Source organism: Nymphalis io, chromosome 22, assembly GCF_905147045.1.
Source record: "Nymphalis io chromosome 22, ilAglIoxx1.1, whole genome shotgun sequence".
In the NCBI taxonomy this organism is placed as follows: Eukaryota; Metazoa; Arthropoda; class Insecta; order Lepidoptera; family Nymphalidae; genus Nymphalis; species Nymphalis io.
The window spans coordinates 5,078,132-5,095,568 of record NC_065909.1 but is presented as its reverse complement, the minus strand read 5'-3'; the positions used below and the strand labels follow the sequence as shown (position 1 = coordinate 5,095,568).

Sequence of the window (17,437 nt, the reverse complement as noted above, 5' to 3'; positions counted from 1 at the left end):
AAGATTAAATCATTCTTTTAAACTTTGTTACTATTATCAATATTCTTTATCGCATATTTATTTTAACGAGAATTTTAAAGATAAAACGCCAATAAACATGACACATCAATTACATGTGGCGTATGGAAAATATGTTTTTATTTTCTGCGTTCCCGGCAGCTGATTGGTTGTTTTATAATAAATAATTTATCAGTTTTCATTATTTCAACTATTCCGAAAGTCAGTAAAATCGTTCAAGGCTTAATTAAACTTTATATAAAGTTAAACTTAATATATTCAAGAAACACCTATTGACATATTTACATGAAAAATAGTGTTTTTCATCGTCTAGATTTTTACAAATTCGTTGTTAGAAAAGCTATTAGTTAGATTATCAGTATTGTATTCGTTTTTCTTATAATTTAATCAATGGTTACAAAATTATTGCAGGTAGTTACAAATATCGGTGTCCAATAACGCGCACGCGCCAAGTGTTGCCATCAGAAATTATCGTCAGTCTTCAAATTACCACGGTGGTGATAGCACGGGTCGTCTTACGAGATGTCGATTGCAAAAATGGCTTATGGTTATTGACGGGTGCTTTGTTTACATCCTGTTTTTGTTTCGTAACAGATGTTAGTACTTCAGGAAGTAAATGACACAGCTGGCATCAATTATTTGTAAATTGATAATATTTTTATTGTAGCTAAGGAATTTAGGTCGAAAATATATTATACTACAATATAACAGTTAATTTTTACTTTCATATAAAAGGCGTTACTCACGTTGGGATGCAGGAGGCTCGGCCGCGGGAGGCGCGGATGCACTGGCGGCTCCCTGCATGGCCCGCGACGCGCGTCCGCGACGGCGCCTGTGGAACAAAATGATATTATACTCCATGATTAATTTAGACCTATATGACAAAGACTTGAGAACTCTATTTAGGATGACTTAGGAGTAATTTTATTCTTAGACAACACAGAAAAAAATCTCGTTTTAAAGTAAATAAAATTAATATTAATGAATATATAATATTAAAATTAATAAAATGAATATTTGGATAAATAAGTAGTTCTATCTTCAGAGTAGGTAAAATGTACAAATATTCAAAGAAAAGCTCTAACAAAATACTTCTTGTGATAACATAAGACTGATAATTCTCGTGACCAACCCACAATAGTGATCAATAATAGATTTATTAGACAAAGAGGCGCGTGAGTCACAAATCCTTATGTTTATCGATTCGTTTCCTGTAAATGTTCTCTATTACAAACGTTATTAATACAAATGAATCAATTTCTTTTCCGTATATGACTTTATTTAAATTAGATCACATTTAAAGTCAAACACGTAAGAACACGTTTACGTAACAAGCCAATATAAATTCTCGAATAGATTTTTTTCAAATCATTTATATATTTCATTGATACAATATCTCAATAAAAAGCAAGCGTTTAAGTGTTGTATGATAATGTTGCAGCTTATGTTCTGCACTTTGAGTGACCTATTATAGAGACAATGCGTGCTAATAACCTGGCGTTGGAATGCACCATGCTACCTGCGACTCGATGCGATCGTAGCTTACGTTTCGTGGACGCCATTTTGTCTATCTGAGTCTTTATCTAAATGCATTAGATGTTTTTAATTATTTTAGTTTAATTATTAAGAAATTTTGATTATTTTCATGAGATAGACTCACTTATATTCAAAAATCGTAACGTTGTCATACAACTATATTTTTATTTCATGATGTTTCTTAAGGTATAAATGTGAAAGTAATTCAAATTAGTCTTATTATTATATATTATTTTATATCTGAATGAACTGAAATTTTACATTATTCAATACGTTAATAACATAAAAACAGTAAATGTCCATAAAAATACGTAAACATGGTAGCCGTATTTCATTAAAACAATTCAAAATCGAACGTTCGAAACCTTTAAAATGTAAGCGGCGATATAGAATAACAAACAATTTTCTATACAATCTCCATATATCAAACATTTTCCGTCTCAGTTTTCGCAAAAACGCCAACAAAAGACAATGAAAACCGAACGTCGGTGCCTTTGAAGCCTTACGTTACTTAGAAACGTGTATGAATCGTAATTCAATATTTATTACTATCTTAGCGTTGACGATAACAGTGAGAGCTGTTATTATTTTATGGTCGATCGGTGATATCATTTTAAAGGATAAATACATTTATTTACATAAATATTACATTAGTCTTAAATATATAAAAATCAAAAATAGCTAGTGTAAAAGTCATGACCGCGTGGAATGGTTGCAATGCTAGCAGCGTTTCTCCTTTGCTTCCCTTTCTGTTAGCGAAAAATGTACCTGCACGCCTGTCCCCTATTTTTTTTAATACATTCATTTGTTGTAACACAGGTAGGTAGTTATTTATAATAGAAAGGCAAGTGTTTCAGGCATATTTTCATCTCTCTTAATCCTTTCAGGTATACTGGACACAATAGCTTTATTACGCAGCTATATTATTTTTACGTCGTCTTTGTTGTAGGATAAACAAAGATTGCTAATGTTCTACTATATTAGCCACTAAAAACGGTTCTTGATTAATATATCTTTTTTATAATACACATTTATAATTGGAAGTGGAGATGGCCCAGTGGTAAGAACGCGTGAATCTTAACCGATGAACGTGGGTTCAAACCCGGGTAAGCACCTCTGAATTTTCATGTGCTTAATTTCTGTTTATAATTCATCTCGTGCTTTTCGGTGAAGGAAAACAACGTGAGGAAACCTGCATGTGTCTAATTTCATCGAAATTCTGTCACATGTGTATTCCACCAACCCGCATTGGAGCAGCGTGGTGGGATAAGCTCCAAACCTTCTCCTCAAAAAGGGAGAGGAGGCCTTAGCCCAGCAGTGGGACATTTACAGGCTGTTACTACTACTACTACTACATTTATAATTAGGTACCACTAATGTCCACTTTAATTTTAGTTCCAATGTTCCGATAACAATATCAAGAACATTCAGGAAGATTTTTTTTTTTTTACGAATCCACAATGACACCATAGATTATTCAATGATATCATGTCAATTCAATGTCAAAGTTGTTTATTTGTAATAATGCTATGAACCAAACTTATAGTTTATGAACGCACTCTAATATATGTTATATTATTTTCTACGCTGAACCATATCACGCATTGTTTCGTGTATTTTCCATTAAATTGAAATGTCATTACTTTTTACAAATATGGCGTCTCGGCCGAATCGCAAGATGGCGGCCTTTGTGAGCTATATTAGATTTACCTATTATTACGTCTCCACGAGAACATAATGAAATTATATATATTTTTTTTAAATAGAGCTGTTTCTGATATGTGTAGTGAATGTTATTTTTCTTTATATTTTTTTTATGTTTCTCACACTATTTAACTTAAGCGTTTGGGACGATTGTATATCATGAAATCTGGCATAGAGGTATTGTTTTTTTTTTTTTAATTATTCATAATGTGATCAAGGAAATCATAGATATCAAAGTTTGTATTTAACATTTAACTCTTACGCATTACCTGTGTAGTGCGACATGATTAATACTTAAAGTAACAACTTGTGAATGTCCCACTGCTGGGCTCTTTTATTTTGAGGAGATTTAAGGGATCATTCGACCACGCTGCCCAATGCAGACTGACAAACCATATGGCAGATTGACATCCGACCCATGCAGGTTTCCTCTCGATGTTTTGACATAAACAGCTTTTAATACTTATCCGTAATGATGACGAAAAATTCCTCAAAAGAAATACTCATCGCTTATGTAGAGAATCAATTAGTCTCGCTTATCAATGATAAGTCACAAGGATTTCACCTGTTATCAGTGTAGACGTGATCGGTCGACACTGGTTTATCTATTACAAATAATTATTTATAAATTTGTCAATTCTATTCGAGCATCTTGAATGTTAATATTCTACTACAAGAAGCTTTTACGACGTTACTTATAAACGATTAAACAATGTCGTATCTTCTTTCGAATGTCAAATCAGTAACGACTGAAGAGAAATATCTGTCAAATTAAACAGTCGCTAAGCAACGTTTATAAGTAAGGCCAATTATGACTTCTTAATTTCGTTATTAATTTCGATCCTGTAATTCAATGAGAAGTCACTTCGTATCTAAAAATTTGAGAATTGATGAACGATGACACGCTATTTTGATATTATTATCAGTGTTAGCATTACATTCAATTTCGTTTATTATTTTCTGACATTTCACGTACAGGTGGTAGGGCTTTGTGCAAGCTCGTCTGGGTAGGTACCTCCCACTCATCAGATATTCTGTGAGCCAGTGTAGTTACAGGCACAAGGGACATAAAATCTTAGGTCCCAAGGTTGGTGGCGCATTGGCGATGTAAGCGATGGTTAACATTTCTTACAGTGGCAATGTTTAAGGGCGTTGGTGACCACTACCCATCAGGTGGCCATATGCTCGTCCGCCTTCCTATTGTATATAAAACAAAAAAACATTTTGCGGTGTTTCGAATTTGTTCTTAAAGAATAGTTTACTATGATTTATTATAAAAATTGAAAAGCTTCATAATATTGTCCGTAATATTCATACATGAAATTGATAGTAAAGTAACCTGTATAAAATATAATACCCCACTCGTCTGCGAATTACGTATATCTTTAACATTTCGTAAAATTTTCTGATGTTTGTGGTAAATCACAGCAAAACTGTGTGCGCTTGTGGTTTTCCTAATCAACTTCCTCTTTATCCACGACATAATTTAATTTCGCAAGTGCTAAGAGCGTCCTAAATTATTTTGTCATCTTTTATAACTTTCAATCGAGGTGACAGGACTGGTTCATTTCGCTAAAATCATCTGAATTGCGACGTAACGGGGAAATCCAGCTCCTTTTCTTAGTACCTTTCGATACGGTCATGACCTGTGCAATAGTTCTTATTAATTTCAATCTCTGAATGTTTACCTAACAATTATATTATACATATATTTAGTACTTATTTCATCACTCGTATCATCCTCTTGAAACTTAGATTGTATGTTTGTTATATTGAAAATTATAAGCAATTAAAATCATTTAAAATTAAAGACTTTACATTGTTTATTTACTGCTTGTTTGTTTATAAGATACAAATAAATTATTTCAAGATTGACATACAATAGTAAAAGTTTTAACAATATCGGTTTAGTCGGTAGACAAAAGGAATTTAAATAATGCGCTTCTATTTTAAGTAGTTTTTACGCGATGCGCTCACACGCACACATTATGCGTTGTATTTTAAATATATATATATTATAATATATTTCATTACCACCATAAATTTAATGGTAATTATGACTTGCTGTACCGCAACTTTATAAAATGTAGTTAACAAAAATAAAACTAAACAGATAAAAAATATATAATATCAAAGATCATGGCAACATTACATAAGATTTTATGAAAAACGGTAACGTGTTGTACACATTAAGAATGAGGTAATAATTTTTAAACTAATTAAAAAATATGGCAATACTTTATAACGAATCCGTGACCAAGTTGTTATGTCTCTAGTTTTATTATATATATTACATACGTGTTATAAGATGCTACTATTCTTTTTGCTTATTGGAAATATATAAGTAGGTATATAAGTATGTTAAATATATATGTATCTTATACACATAAATACAGATACAAAAAGATGCAAATTCGATTTCAGTATTTATTATTATTATAATTGTGAGTTCAAATACAGGTGAAATTGCTGGGTTTTGTATACTTAATTTGTGTTTAATTCATCTAGTACTCCTGAAACCTACCTGCATATGCATATTTAAGCAGCTATATGAAATTAACTTTTCCTTAAGTACGGAGGCTCTCCCACGGTAGCATGCGCAAGCGATCCCGTGGCGCTCCTCCTTAAGACGGAAAGGGTGCCGCTGGTCGCACTCAGCGACCTGGACACTGGCGAGTCCCACTATTACCGTGGGGTAACGCGTAATGCGTTTTTCCAGTGTGAAAAAAAAGCGCACAGTCTAACTTTAAATTACTTGAATATAACTAAGAAATCAATCGCATAAACCAATTTAGGAAGTCGATTTTAATTTCTAATTGTCACATCTAATTGAAACTTTGTGTAATATATTATTCATGATACAATATTTTTATACCATGGACAGCTTATATTATGATACGAGGTAGATCGTGAATACCAACACGTAAAACTCAACGCTTTGGTGCTCATTCGGTTTGATATATTTGAACGATCAGTCGAGCTATTTTATAAGAACAAACACGAATCTTACCGCAGAGAACTGTCGCAAAATGTCAGTAAGTGATATGCGATATTGACCACAATAATTATAGCATTTCAATAAAAATTTTTTTTTATAGAATAGGAAGGTGGACGAGCATATGGGCCACCTGATGGTAAGTGGTCACCAAACGCCCTTAGACATTGGCATTGTAAGAAATGTCAACCATCGCTTATATCCAATGCGCCACCAACCTTGGGAACTAAGATTTTATGTCCCTTGTGCCTGTAATTACACTGGCTCACTCACCCTTCAAACCGGAACACAACAATATCAAGTATTGCTGTTTTGCGGTAGAATATCTGATGAGTGGGTGGTACCTACCCAGACGAGCTTGCACAAAGCCCTACCACCAGTAAAACGCGTAAAAATATATAAAATACACGCGTCAAAATAGTATGTCATGATAAGTCGGTTGTCAATATTTCACATTTGAGTAAGTTCTTACTAGCATTGCAGTTCAATTCAATACATGATCAAGTTCTATTTAGAGTTTTGAGATTAATTTCATCAGAATACTAATAAGACCTCTTGATTTCTCCGTCGTTGCTTGCACATCGGTTTCATGATATAGGCTTACGTGCTTAATTATTATTACGAACATCTTTTGAGAGGCTGACGCAATCATACAAGATAACTCGTATCTCTACACTTGAAATGTAAGTGCAATTATGATAGTGGTTTGAGATGAAACGGAGATTTTAATATGTTATTTCTTTTACAAAAATGCTTTTTTTTTAAAATAATTTATATATTTTCGATAAAAGAATATGTACATAATTCTATATATACAATAAATAGTTAATAAGCTTTACTGTAACTGTGTTTGTCTTTTAAGAAGGTTGTAAATAATTTGAATGTTTTAAAATTATATAAAGCTGGTATATAGCATTGTAGTCGTATTTTATTTATAAGAACATAATGGTTAGATAAAACCTGTACATTTAAATTATATATTTGAAATAAATGTTATATATGTACAGCAGTGTTCGCCCAATTATACTAACGCCCGATTTATTATCACCTTATTGCATAACTTTAATAAATTGGAAATATTTCGAAACGTAACGTAGATTACGTTTCAAATCATATTAGAGAAATGAGGTGTTGACGAGTTGAGGGAACCAAGGGTATTCATGATAATCTCGTCGTACCTTCGAGAATTTAAGCGCACCCAAAAGTACCAAAACTCTATAAGTACATGAATACATAAAGGGGATAAATGATGATTACGATGATCATAGATATATAATGATATGTAATACTTGTATATATATAATACTTATTTACAGAACTCAATATAAATCACACTTTGATTTCGTGTAGTTCGTTTATCGAATCATTTTATTTGTTTTTCTACTAATGTGTCTCATTAAATTTTTTACCAGGGAATAAAATATTATTATTACCAAATAACTACAAATACATAAATAGAGAAGTTTATTAAAACATGAAAAATTAAGTTTTTTTTAATTTTTTTTTTTTTTTTTTCATATAGTTCTTGTTAGAAAAGTGTAGAGTTTTATGGTGTTTATGTTTATTTCAAATAGTAAATAAATTTTAGTTAATATGACTTTGGTTTTTGTTCTTTATATTTTCAAATTTTATAAGCGTCGGGTTATTATTAATATTTGGGTATTATGTTTTTTTTTATGATATGCGCACTATTTAATTATATAGGTCTATAGAAAGACCGACGATCGTGGGTTCAAATCCGGACAAGCACCACTGATTTTTCATGTGCTTAATTTGTGTTTATAATTCATCTCTTGCTTGTCGGTGAAGGAAAACATCGTAAAGAAAGCCTGCATGTTTCTAATTTCATTGAAATTATGCCACATGTGTATTCTACCAACCCGCTTTGGAGCAGCGTGGTGGAATAAGCTCCAAACCTTCTCCTCAAAAGGGAGAGGAGGCCTTAGCCCAGCAGTGGGACATTAACAGGCTTACTGTACATAGAAAGACATAACTATTGCAATATTATATTTAATTTATAATACGTATTATAATTATCATTGCAATGTCGATAATTTGTTAATTGTAAAAAAAAATATGATTAATCAAATATTTATATCGGATGTGTATTTAATTTCTTTGCCGAAATGAAGTTTTTAATTTAAAAAAAGTGCAGATTGTATTTTTTTCAATATGATATTAAATGATCTAAAATTTTTTAATGACGCTTATTAGCTAATAGGTTTTTCAATTAGTATTTTTAATTTACTATATAAGTACCTTAGTTTACAAAGTTGGTTTTAGACAAAGACATTTCATACACAAATAATGTATTGTTCTATACTAAAGTAAATAATGCCGTAAAAAGAGAAAGAAACTGGATATACATTTGCTTTAATATTTTTTTATAAATTTATAAATATTCCTCCAAGACCATTATTAGAGAACGCACTCTATATTTGAAAAAAAAAAGCCGCAATTATCCGTCGGAGAATTAATATTATTTGCATTACACTACATTAAAAACATTTATTACATTAAAAAGTACATTACATTACACAACATTACATTAAATTAAAAAGTAACATTTTTAAAAGTTATTAATATTATGCTGTGCAAAAAAAGTTCAGGCCAATTTTTAATTTAGCGCCATTATTTATATTTAATATTCACCACATAACAAATAATAGAGTTCGTTAATTGAGTCTATTTTTTCAAATTACTTAAAACAACAGTTTATCACTTGCTTTTAAATAAAATATCAATTACGCAACATATAAAAACACATATATTTTTCATAGTATCTAAAAAATATTATTGAAACATTAAGCTATTTGTTTGTTTTAAAGTAAGGTCAACAAACGACAACGCATTTGTCAGCCGCTGCAGGCACTGAGCCTACTCGATAATATAATAAGGAATCACTTAGGCACCTAAATACAAGCATAGGGCAATGGCAGCCGTAACAAACGATAATTTGCATTGTAATCTAATCGGTATAGCACTTACCCAATCGTGGATAACTTTTACGCTATCGCACGTCGTCTGAAATTATTGTAACGAAAAAAGTCCAATTCCACAAGATCGAGCTTCCAGTCTCTCACTTATCATAACAGCAGTTAAACACAGATTTTACAGTCTTACAAACACTAAACAATTTTTTAGGGCACTATTTATTTTAATAATGTGCATCGGTCACTCGTGTTGGAGAAATATCATCTTCCGCGGGAACGACAACCTCGCGCGACGAGATGTCGTCTCCTTGTGATTGTGATGAGAGTACGCACTGTCGCTCTGCTCTCGGGGGAGCAGAAGATGGCCGCCGATTGGTCGAGAACGGCGCGCGGGGAGAAGGAGAGAGCGCATCTCACGCGGGTCGGGATAGAGTGAGACGGCTAGTGTCGATCGTTTCGTCGTCCTGCTACAGATTGTCCGGCGGGCGAGTTCAGGTGGATCATTGAGAATGCGTAGTGATAATATGGAGATGCCCAAACGAGTGTTCTGTTTTAATCAAACATTATTTAGTGCGCATTATCTATGAGATTAATAACAATATGGCGACAAATTTACAATATTTTCATATATATAAAAAAATAAATGTTATAAAAAATATGATATCATTATTGACCTAATTAAAATAGAATAAAAAAATCCTCGTTTCCATTTGAACGTGACATTGACAATTATGAAATAAAATAATAGATTGTTAGAACGGCAGCTAATCGTTATTCCCTATTAAGTACCTTGTATTTAAATGTGTTTCCTGAGAAGCCCATTACCCTAATAACAAGTATTTTGTTTTAATTTATGTTAAATAATTCAAATAACGTTTTAAACTTTACATTAGCTTGCATAACCGTTCAGAAATATAATGAGTACCTTATTAATTATTCGTAAAAATATACTTTTAGCGCCATGGGTTCGATTCCTACTCTGGGATGATTAGGATATATTTTCTGGGAATATTTTAATCAGGGTCATTTTAGAAATGAATACTTATTAGTTAAAAAGCAGGAAGTCATTAATATTCAATTTGTTAATTATTCAGGCCGATAGTGATTATTAATAAAATAACCTGTATCTTAACAATTTGTGAAAATAATATATTTTTAAAATTTATAATTTTCTTCTAAAAAAGGCAACGAAGATTAAATATAAATTATAATCGCGTTCGTTAAATATAGGATATTTTTTTTTAAAAAAAAGGTTATTTTATACAATAATAATAACAAATTACCTATTTATCTGTAATCTACATAAAAAATACAAAAAGTTGATTTCAATTGTGTCCATCTCTGTGAGGTCGACCTTTTATAATCGGTCAAACGCTCTTGAACAAACATAACGCCCTTCGATCTGTCAACACGTGGCCAATGTAAATTTGAAGCTCCGATCTCATAATACCAAAAAGATTACAGATGACCATTTTTGTAATATAAATACACCATTGTTATATAGAAACATTATTTAAATGCCTATATCTTATCTAAGATCAAAAGTTTTCAAATTATTGACCATTCAGGTACCTATCTGTTCGGTACAAATAACAATAAAACGACTATCATACTACAAACTAAAATTATCGTTTACCATGACATTAATTGATACTTGATAGTAAGATTATTATTAATATTTCGTCTCATGTTAATGGACAATTCGAAAAATATACAAAGAAAAAAAGATTATTGGAATGTAAGTGTACTTATTATCTTCACGGAGCAAAGGACGCATACGTGTTTATCGTGGCAAGATGGTGTTAGTTAACGGTTCTCGAGATATCGTGTAAAGGTGTTCGCTTGTATAGGAAACTATAATTATTATCTGATATGACCGATATTGTGTAAACAACTAACGTGTACCCAATATACCTAGGAAGGCATATTATCTTAACTCTGCTTGTATCTATTAGGGTCGTGATGGTAATTATTTTGATATTTGTCTAACATATATTTGACGTTTTTATATAGTTATAATATATATTTCAATTCAATAATATTGATGAAATACACATTAACGACTGTAGTTCTCATTATTATATCCTATAATGATAACGATGACACTTACCTTACTCAATTCCATATAATAATAATCACTTAATTGCTATCTAATACTAAAGAATGTATATAATAATAAATTGTATTGAGTAATATGTACTATTAGACTATTCATTATTGAAGTACAAACATGTTCTCGTGCCAAATCGCGGAAACCGTGCGAAATTCATTCACTAACCGGCAACGACATTTACAAACATGGCGTCCGTAACGGAAAAAATAGATGGTCAGGATGTGCAAGCTGTTAGTTTACAAAATAATGCTTAGGGTGGCTGTACGATGATAAACTACTTTAGTGCTGACGTAATTGCTTCATTTCCTTGACGGTTTTTCTCCGTAGAATTTAGAATTGCAACTAGTAAGGCTTAATTAACACGATGCCAAGGTTCGTTTAAGAGTCCACTTGAAACTATGTACTTATTGATTATAAATCAGTATAATTATGGTCTAGTATAATCTTATATATTATATTGTTTTTGTTATTATTTCATTTATTGATTTATTTAATGTTAATTAGTACATAACCCTATTGTATTCATCATCCAAAAAGTTAATTATCACATAACGTAATCGTCTAAGTCTCGCATGTCTGCCAACTGGTGTGTAATTGCACGACAATCTATTTTTTCTCAATGAAGCCAGCGGTAACTGACACTGGCCGGTAGGAATGTCTTACAACGTTAGCGCACGAGTAAGAAAAAAGTTGAGATTCTTTTTCGCATTGACGCTTCCGCCATGTTGTTCGCGTGATGAAAATGATGTATTGGTCAAACGACTTTCTTTCACTTTTGTTAGTAAAAAAAACTGTTTTCTTCTATGATTCCGTTCTTCCTTGTTCATTCATGTTTATTATCATACAGTTACTGTTGTTAAGTAAATTTATTAACATATATTTTTATTCAATTTCATGACGGAATTGTTAATCATAGCTCAAACGTGCATATTAATTAGAATTTTCTCATCTTAAATACAATCGTTATATACTTTACCATTTTTCAATAATAATTCCTACTAAAGTTATTTTTTCATGCGGAGCGTTAATCGAAAGTGACATTTCGTTAATAACAATCGAGGTAGTTTATATTAATTTAATAATTAAGGTCTCAAACTAAATCTTTATAATATCCAAGATTTATAAAATGTCTATACATCACATCTATCGTATTTGGCTACAATATTTGTATGCGGCGATATCAGCTCTTCTTACCCGTGTCAATATTGTTAGACGGGCCATTGACCTCTGACTGCATCGTACATGATGAGAATATCGTATCTTACGTGTTAAGACTCTATTTAGAAGTCGAATGTCTTATCATCTTATGCATATATAAATATCTCACTATGATAGAAGTCATAAATAGTCGCATCCATACTATTCTTACGTCAATGTTGCGTTTTGAATACGGAGTTGTTTAAATATTTAAAATTAGAACATAATCGATTTTGAAACGACCAAAAAAAAATTGTTGCTAGTGTCATTTAAAACAGATAATAAAATATTTTTGATTTGTTTAAAACGTTTTTTGTATATTTTTTTAATGGTTATTATATTAATACCTACATATTATTACGTTTTTTTTTATCTTGAATTTTTGCTTAGCATTAGCGTATTCACTTATTTTATATGGTTCAGTCTATACCTGTATAAAAATGGTTTTGGCAGTCTTACTCAAGGGTACTGAGATGCGTTTGGCAATACTTAAGAGTATTTGGCTATTTTAAGATTTGATTTCCCGGATACAAACAATTTTAAGGATGAATTATATTGTTATTTATTCAGGGTAAATATAGAGTAATTAAGTAAGTAATAAAAAGTATTAGACAAGTTGTGTGATGTTAATTAGATACCTAGGTTCTTCAAGGTTCTTTAGAAAAATTAAATCAAAAAGTGAAAAAAAGGGTAACGATTATGAAAGGCTAGGTTGCCGCCATTACAGGATCAGCCGCTTTGGGCACGTACACCCTTGGTCATAGTGTAAATACCCCAATGGATTCAGACACTGTGGTAAAGTTGTTCTATATAATACTCGGTCGAAACCACAAGACATATTAAATATATATATTAAAAATCTGCAAACATATTGATCGGTAGTTTTACAATATAACTTAATGTTTAATGTTTGTTTATTTAAACTTTAAACATTTAAATATAACAGTCTAACTTGCGATAGTAATTTTCTTTGATTTCAAAACAATACGACACTAGTAAATATTCCTCTGATTAATTTTTTGCAACAGTTTTTCGTCGCGTCTCTAATTTGTATTCCATACCACATTAATCGTAGACGATAAATATACTAATTTTAAAAAACGTTTTTAAAAACAAGGTTTTGGTCAAATTTCTGGCCCACGGTCTCGACAGATGAGGAGTACCTCGTCGTGCGCCCAGTAATCATGTCAAGCGTGATCGGACCTGAACTGACATGTTAAATTTCAATTCCAATGTAGGATAAGGAGAAGCTGTTCTAATTCAGCGGACGTTCAGATCGGCCACCTGATGGTAAATGGTCACCATCATCACCAACCTTAGGAACTAAGATTTAATGTCCTTGGTGTCTGTAGTTACACTGGCTCACTCGCTCTTTAGGCCGTAGCACAATAATACAAATCGTAAGTATTGCTGTTTGGCGGTTGTATATGTGATATGGGTGGTACCTACCCAGCTGGACACAGAGCCCTACCACCAAGTAAATAATACATTGACCCAAACAAAGATTGCAAGTTAAACAAAAACATGTAATGAAAACGGTTCCTAACCCATACAATAGTAAAGATAGATAAAGAAAACATAATTGCCGTAACTTAGATCAGAATATTTCATTAAAATATTACTAAATAATTTTATTATTGTAATCTTAAGCCATCTAAATTATTTTAACTTGAGAAATAACTTACGCTTAAGTAATTTGCTTAAGTAATTGAACGGTTCAAGAAGGAGGTTAGTTGCAACCGCTTGACATTCAGAAATTATAATATGTTTCGTAAGTCAGATGAGATGAATTTAAAAAATTAACATTTTTTCCGCGTGGACCTTGATACAGCTACACGCAGCGATGAACAGCGCTCGGAATTAAATACATAAGAAGTGACATGACTACATATATGTATATTTGGTACATAACTAGTAATGTTTAAATTATATAATATATAAATTAAAATATTATATATTATTATATATATATGTAATGTGTTTTTTATTTTGCAGTACTTATTTTTTTAATTTTTTATTAATCTATTAGAGATATCAATTGAAATTTCAATATTAATAAAAATGACAAGTGCATTGCTATTACATCTCTCACACTCACCAAAAAGTTTTGATATTTAGATTAGTATATATAATTAAACATAGTATGTACATACAAATAATTAATAATACATCCATAATAAATGGTATGGAAAATGATATTGATAATTTGCTATAAACCAGTAATATTAACGATTTTTGAATACATTTTATATTTCACTGGCCGCCATTACAATTGAGCAAGCCGTCTCGTCCAGTTTCTATAACTCTTAATGTTTCTAGCGGAGGCAGTATGCCACATCGCAATCAAGCCATTATAATTATAATTTAAACGTTTCACAAGTTATCTATTACGCTATCTATGGGCGTAATTTGGAGTACATTCACGCTGAGCTAAATGAGCTATTTAGAGTATAGTGGGAAAATAAATATGCTATGGATATATATAATATAAAGTGCTCCTGACCCTGACCTATTTCAAGAGGGACTGCGCAGGACATTTTATAGTGCACAAGTGTGGGCAAACACGGGTGCACTCTGTACGAAGGAGTCGTTGTCGTAATCCGATGGGACGGCAATCCGACACGATCGGAATAGAGTTCAGGCGCGGGACCAACGGCTTTACATGCTTTCCGTGGCGAGGGAGTGTAACCACTTCCGACTTCCAAACTCCGGGCTGCTACTGAGATTCTCTGAAAGGAAAACCCACAAAATTTTATTTGCTTGATTTGGGGTTTTTATCCAATAGACCGACGAGGCAGTCGTATAATAAAAACATGGGGGTAACATCTTAGTTTCTCAGCATTGATACATATAAGTCTGATGACAAGTGGTCACCGCTCATAGATATTGGCCCTGGTAGGAATGTTAAACATCCCTTACTTCGCCAATGCGCCTCCAACATAATCAACGGAAACACAACAATACTAAGTATGTAGTATGGTTGTTTGGCGAGATAATGTGTAGAAGCCGCCCAACCACCAAGTAATCCTTACATATATTATATATACGAAAATGTGTCTGTTGCGTAGCTACCTGACATCTGCCCTCCACATTCTCCATCCCCAAATATTGTTTCAATAATCTTTCAAAGAAGACATTAGCTTCAATTCTAGAAATCTATTGTTATTTGGTCGTTGTTTAAATTCGTCGAATCGATTTACATGGTAATAACGTCGATAAACGCGTTTCGGTAATTAACATTCAAATTGGAGACTTATACGTAAGATAACAAACGAAAAGGTACAATTTCGTCAAGCCGTCTGAGTCTGGCTTGATAACGAGTATCATCAGCTTCATTTGGTGGCATTTTCTAACAACATACATTTACTAATCTAAACACCAGTGCTAATCTGTAACTCACTTCATTACTCACCCGTGAAATTTTGACAATCGACATATGGTGATATATTATTTTGATGCGTGTTTTCTTAGTATATGATTATTCCTGTCAAAGTCATATATCACTTTATGACATTTCACGATTGTTTTCCGCGGTGAGTTTCGTTTGTTCTTACAGGGCTGATGCCCTACTGAATTTCTTCTGTGATCTAGCTAGTAAAAATCGCCATTAAAAATTAATGAGTAAATAATTATGGCCACCATCAATTACATCTTATCAGATATTAAAGCTATCAAAGGTTTTCTATAATAATTATCGTTGTGGATAGGTCTATAAAGACAAAAAATATATTAAACAAAAATTACCGACACGATCAACGTCTTTAGGTGATTGTAAACTGTTACGTCATTTCAGTTCAGATAATTTTAAATTTTTTAAATTGCAGACAAAAATTAAAATGCCACTGTTTGACAGAATTCGTTCGATATTAGTAGTATACTGTTTTGTTAATCAAATGAAAATGTACTTTATTCAAGACATTTACAAGTAATTTTCGAATGGCATCGGCAATCAGTTGTTACGTTTTTATTATGGCTACAATACATACATTCATTAGTTACATTGAATTTTTTATATCCTGCATGAAAATCAACGATCATTATTCCACAATTATTTATCATCTATATAATCTCACATAGAATAATAATAAGTCTTGTCTATTAATGATTTTTTATAAATGTAACACAAAAATTTACCTAAAGTTTTTTTTAGTCTGTTTCTGCTTATTGCCTATCTTTTAATAGGGAACAGTGCTTTACTATGAAGCTAAATGTACTTATGTGGTTATAGAGCATTCTGAGAAACAAGGCTCATTGTTTATTCATGTTTAGTTTTAAATTTTAACATTTTGACCTCATTTAAATATAAATTTATGTAAAAACCCTAATATAATGTACCTATAATGGTTTTTATGTTAAAAAAATCTTTAAGCCAGATGGTAATACCCCGTCAGAGCGATCATACCGGAACCCACTTCTCTCGCCATGTCGATGTCGTCGCGAAAGCGGCCGGATGGCTGCGCGTACGCATCCCGCGCGTTGCGCATGCGTAATGACCTGTCAAACTTTTCTCCGGAGGTATTTTCGATCAGTCATCTCAGTGACGTAGAGTTATTGTTGTGGTTTCTGAATCATATTGGCCTGTTTGGGGACAATTGCATTATAAAAGGTCATGTACGGGCATTAATTATCGAAATATTTAACACCATATAAAACCAACAAAATATATATATATATTCGTGAACATTAAATACACTCATAAAACTATTGAAATATTGTTGTCGTCTCATTTAGCACATTGATAAAAAAAGTCTGGCCTGTATCTACGCTAGTTCCGTGCAAAACATTCTGCACGTATAAAAGAGATGACATATAATATAAAATCAATCGGTTTCAAGTGTGTAATGATAATTAAATAAATTAAAATATGAATATAAAAACATAACAAAATTCAATTATAATTTTATTTATGTCTTACAATAAATTAAATCAAATATATTTAAA

General features: G+C 31.8%; 1 protein-coding gene across 1 annotated transcript in view; it reads right to left on the bottom strand.

The window, feature by feature from the left end:
* Window positions 1-9,505, bottom strand: part of LOC126777153 (zinc finger protein 236-like) — a 28,057-nt gene extending 18,552 nt beyond the window's left edge. The window contains exons 1-2 of the mRNA XM_050500076.1: window positions 9,242-9,505; window positions 765-850 (exon numbers count right to left, since the gene is read on the bottom strand). Of these exons, the coding sequence (XP_050356033.1) occupies window positions 765-822 (58 nt within the window). The 5' untranslated portion in view covers window positions 823-850; window positions 9,242-9,505. The remainder of the gene's footprint in view (window positions 1-764; window positions 851-9,241) is intronic.
* Between the last annotated feature and the right edge of the window lie 7,932 nt (window positions 9,506-17,437).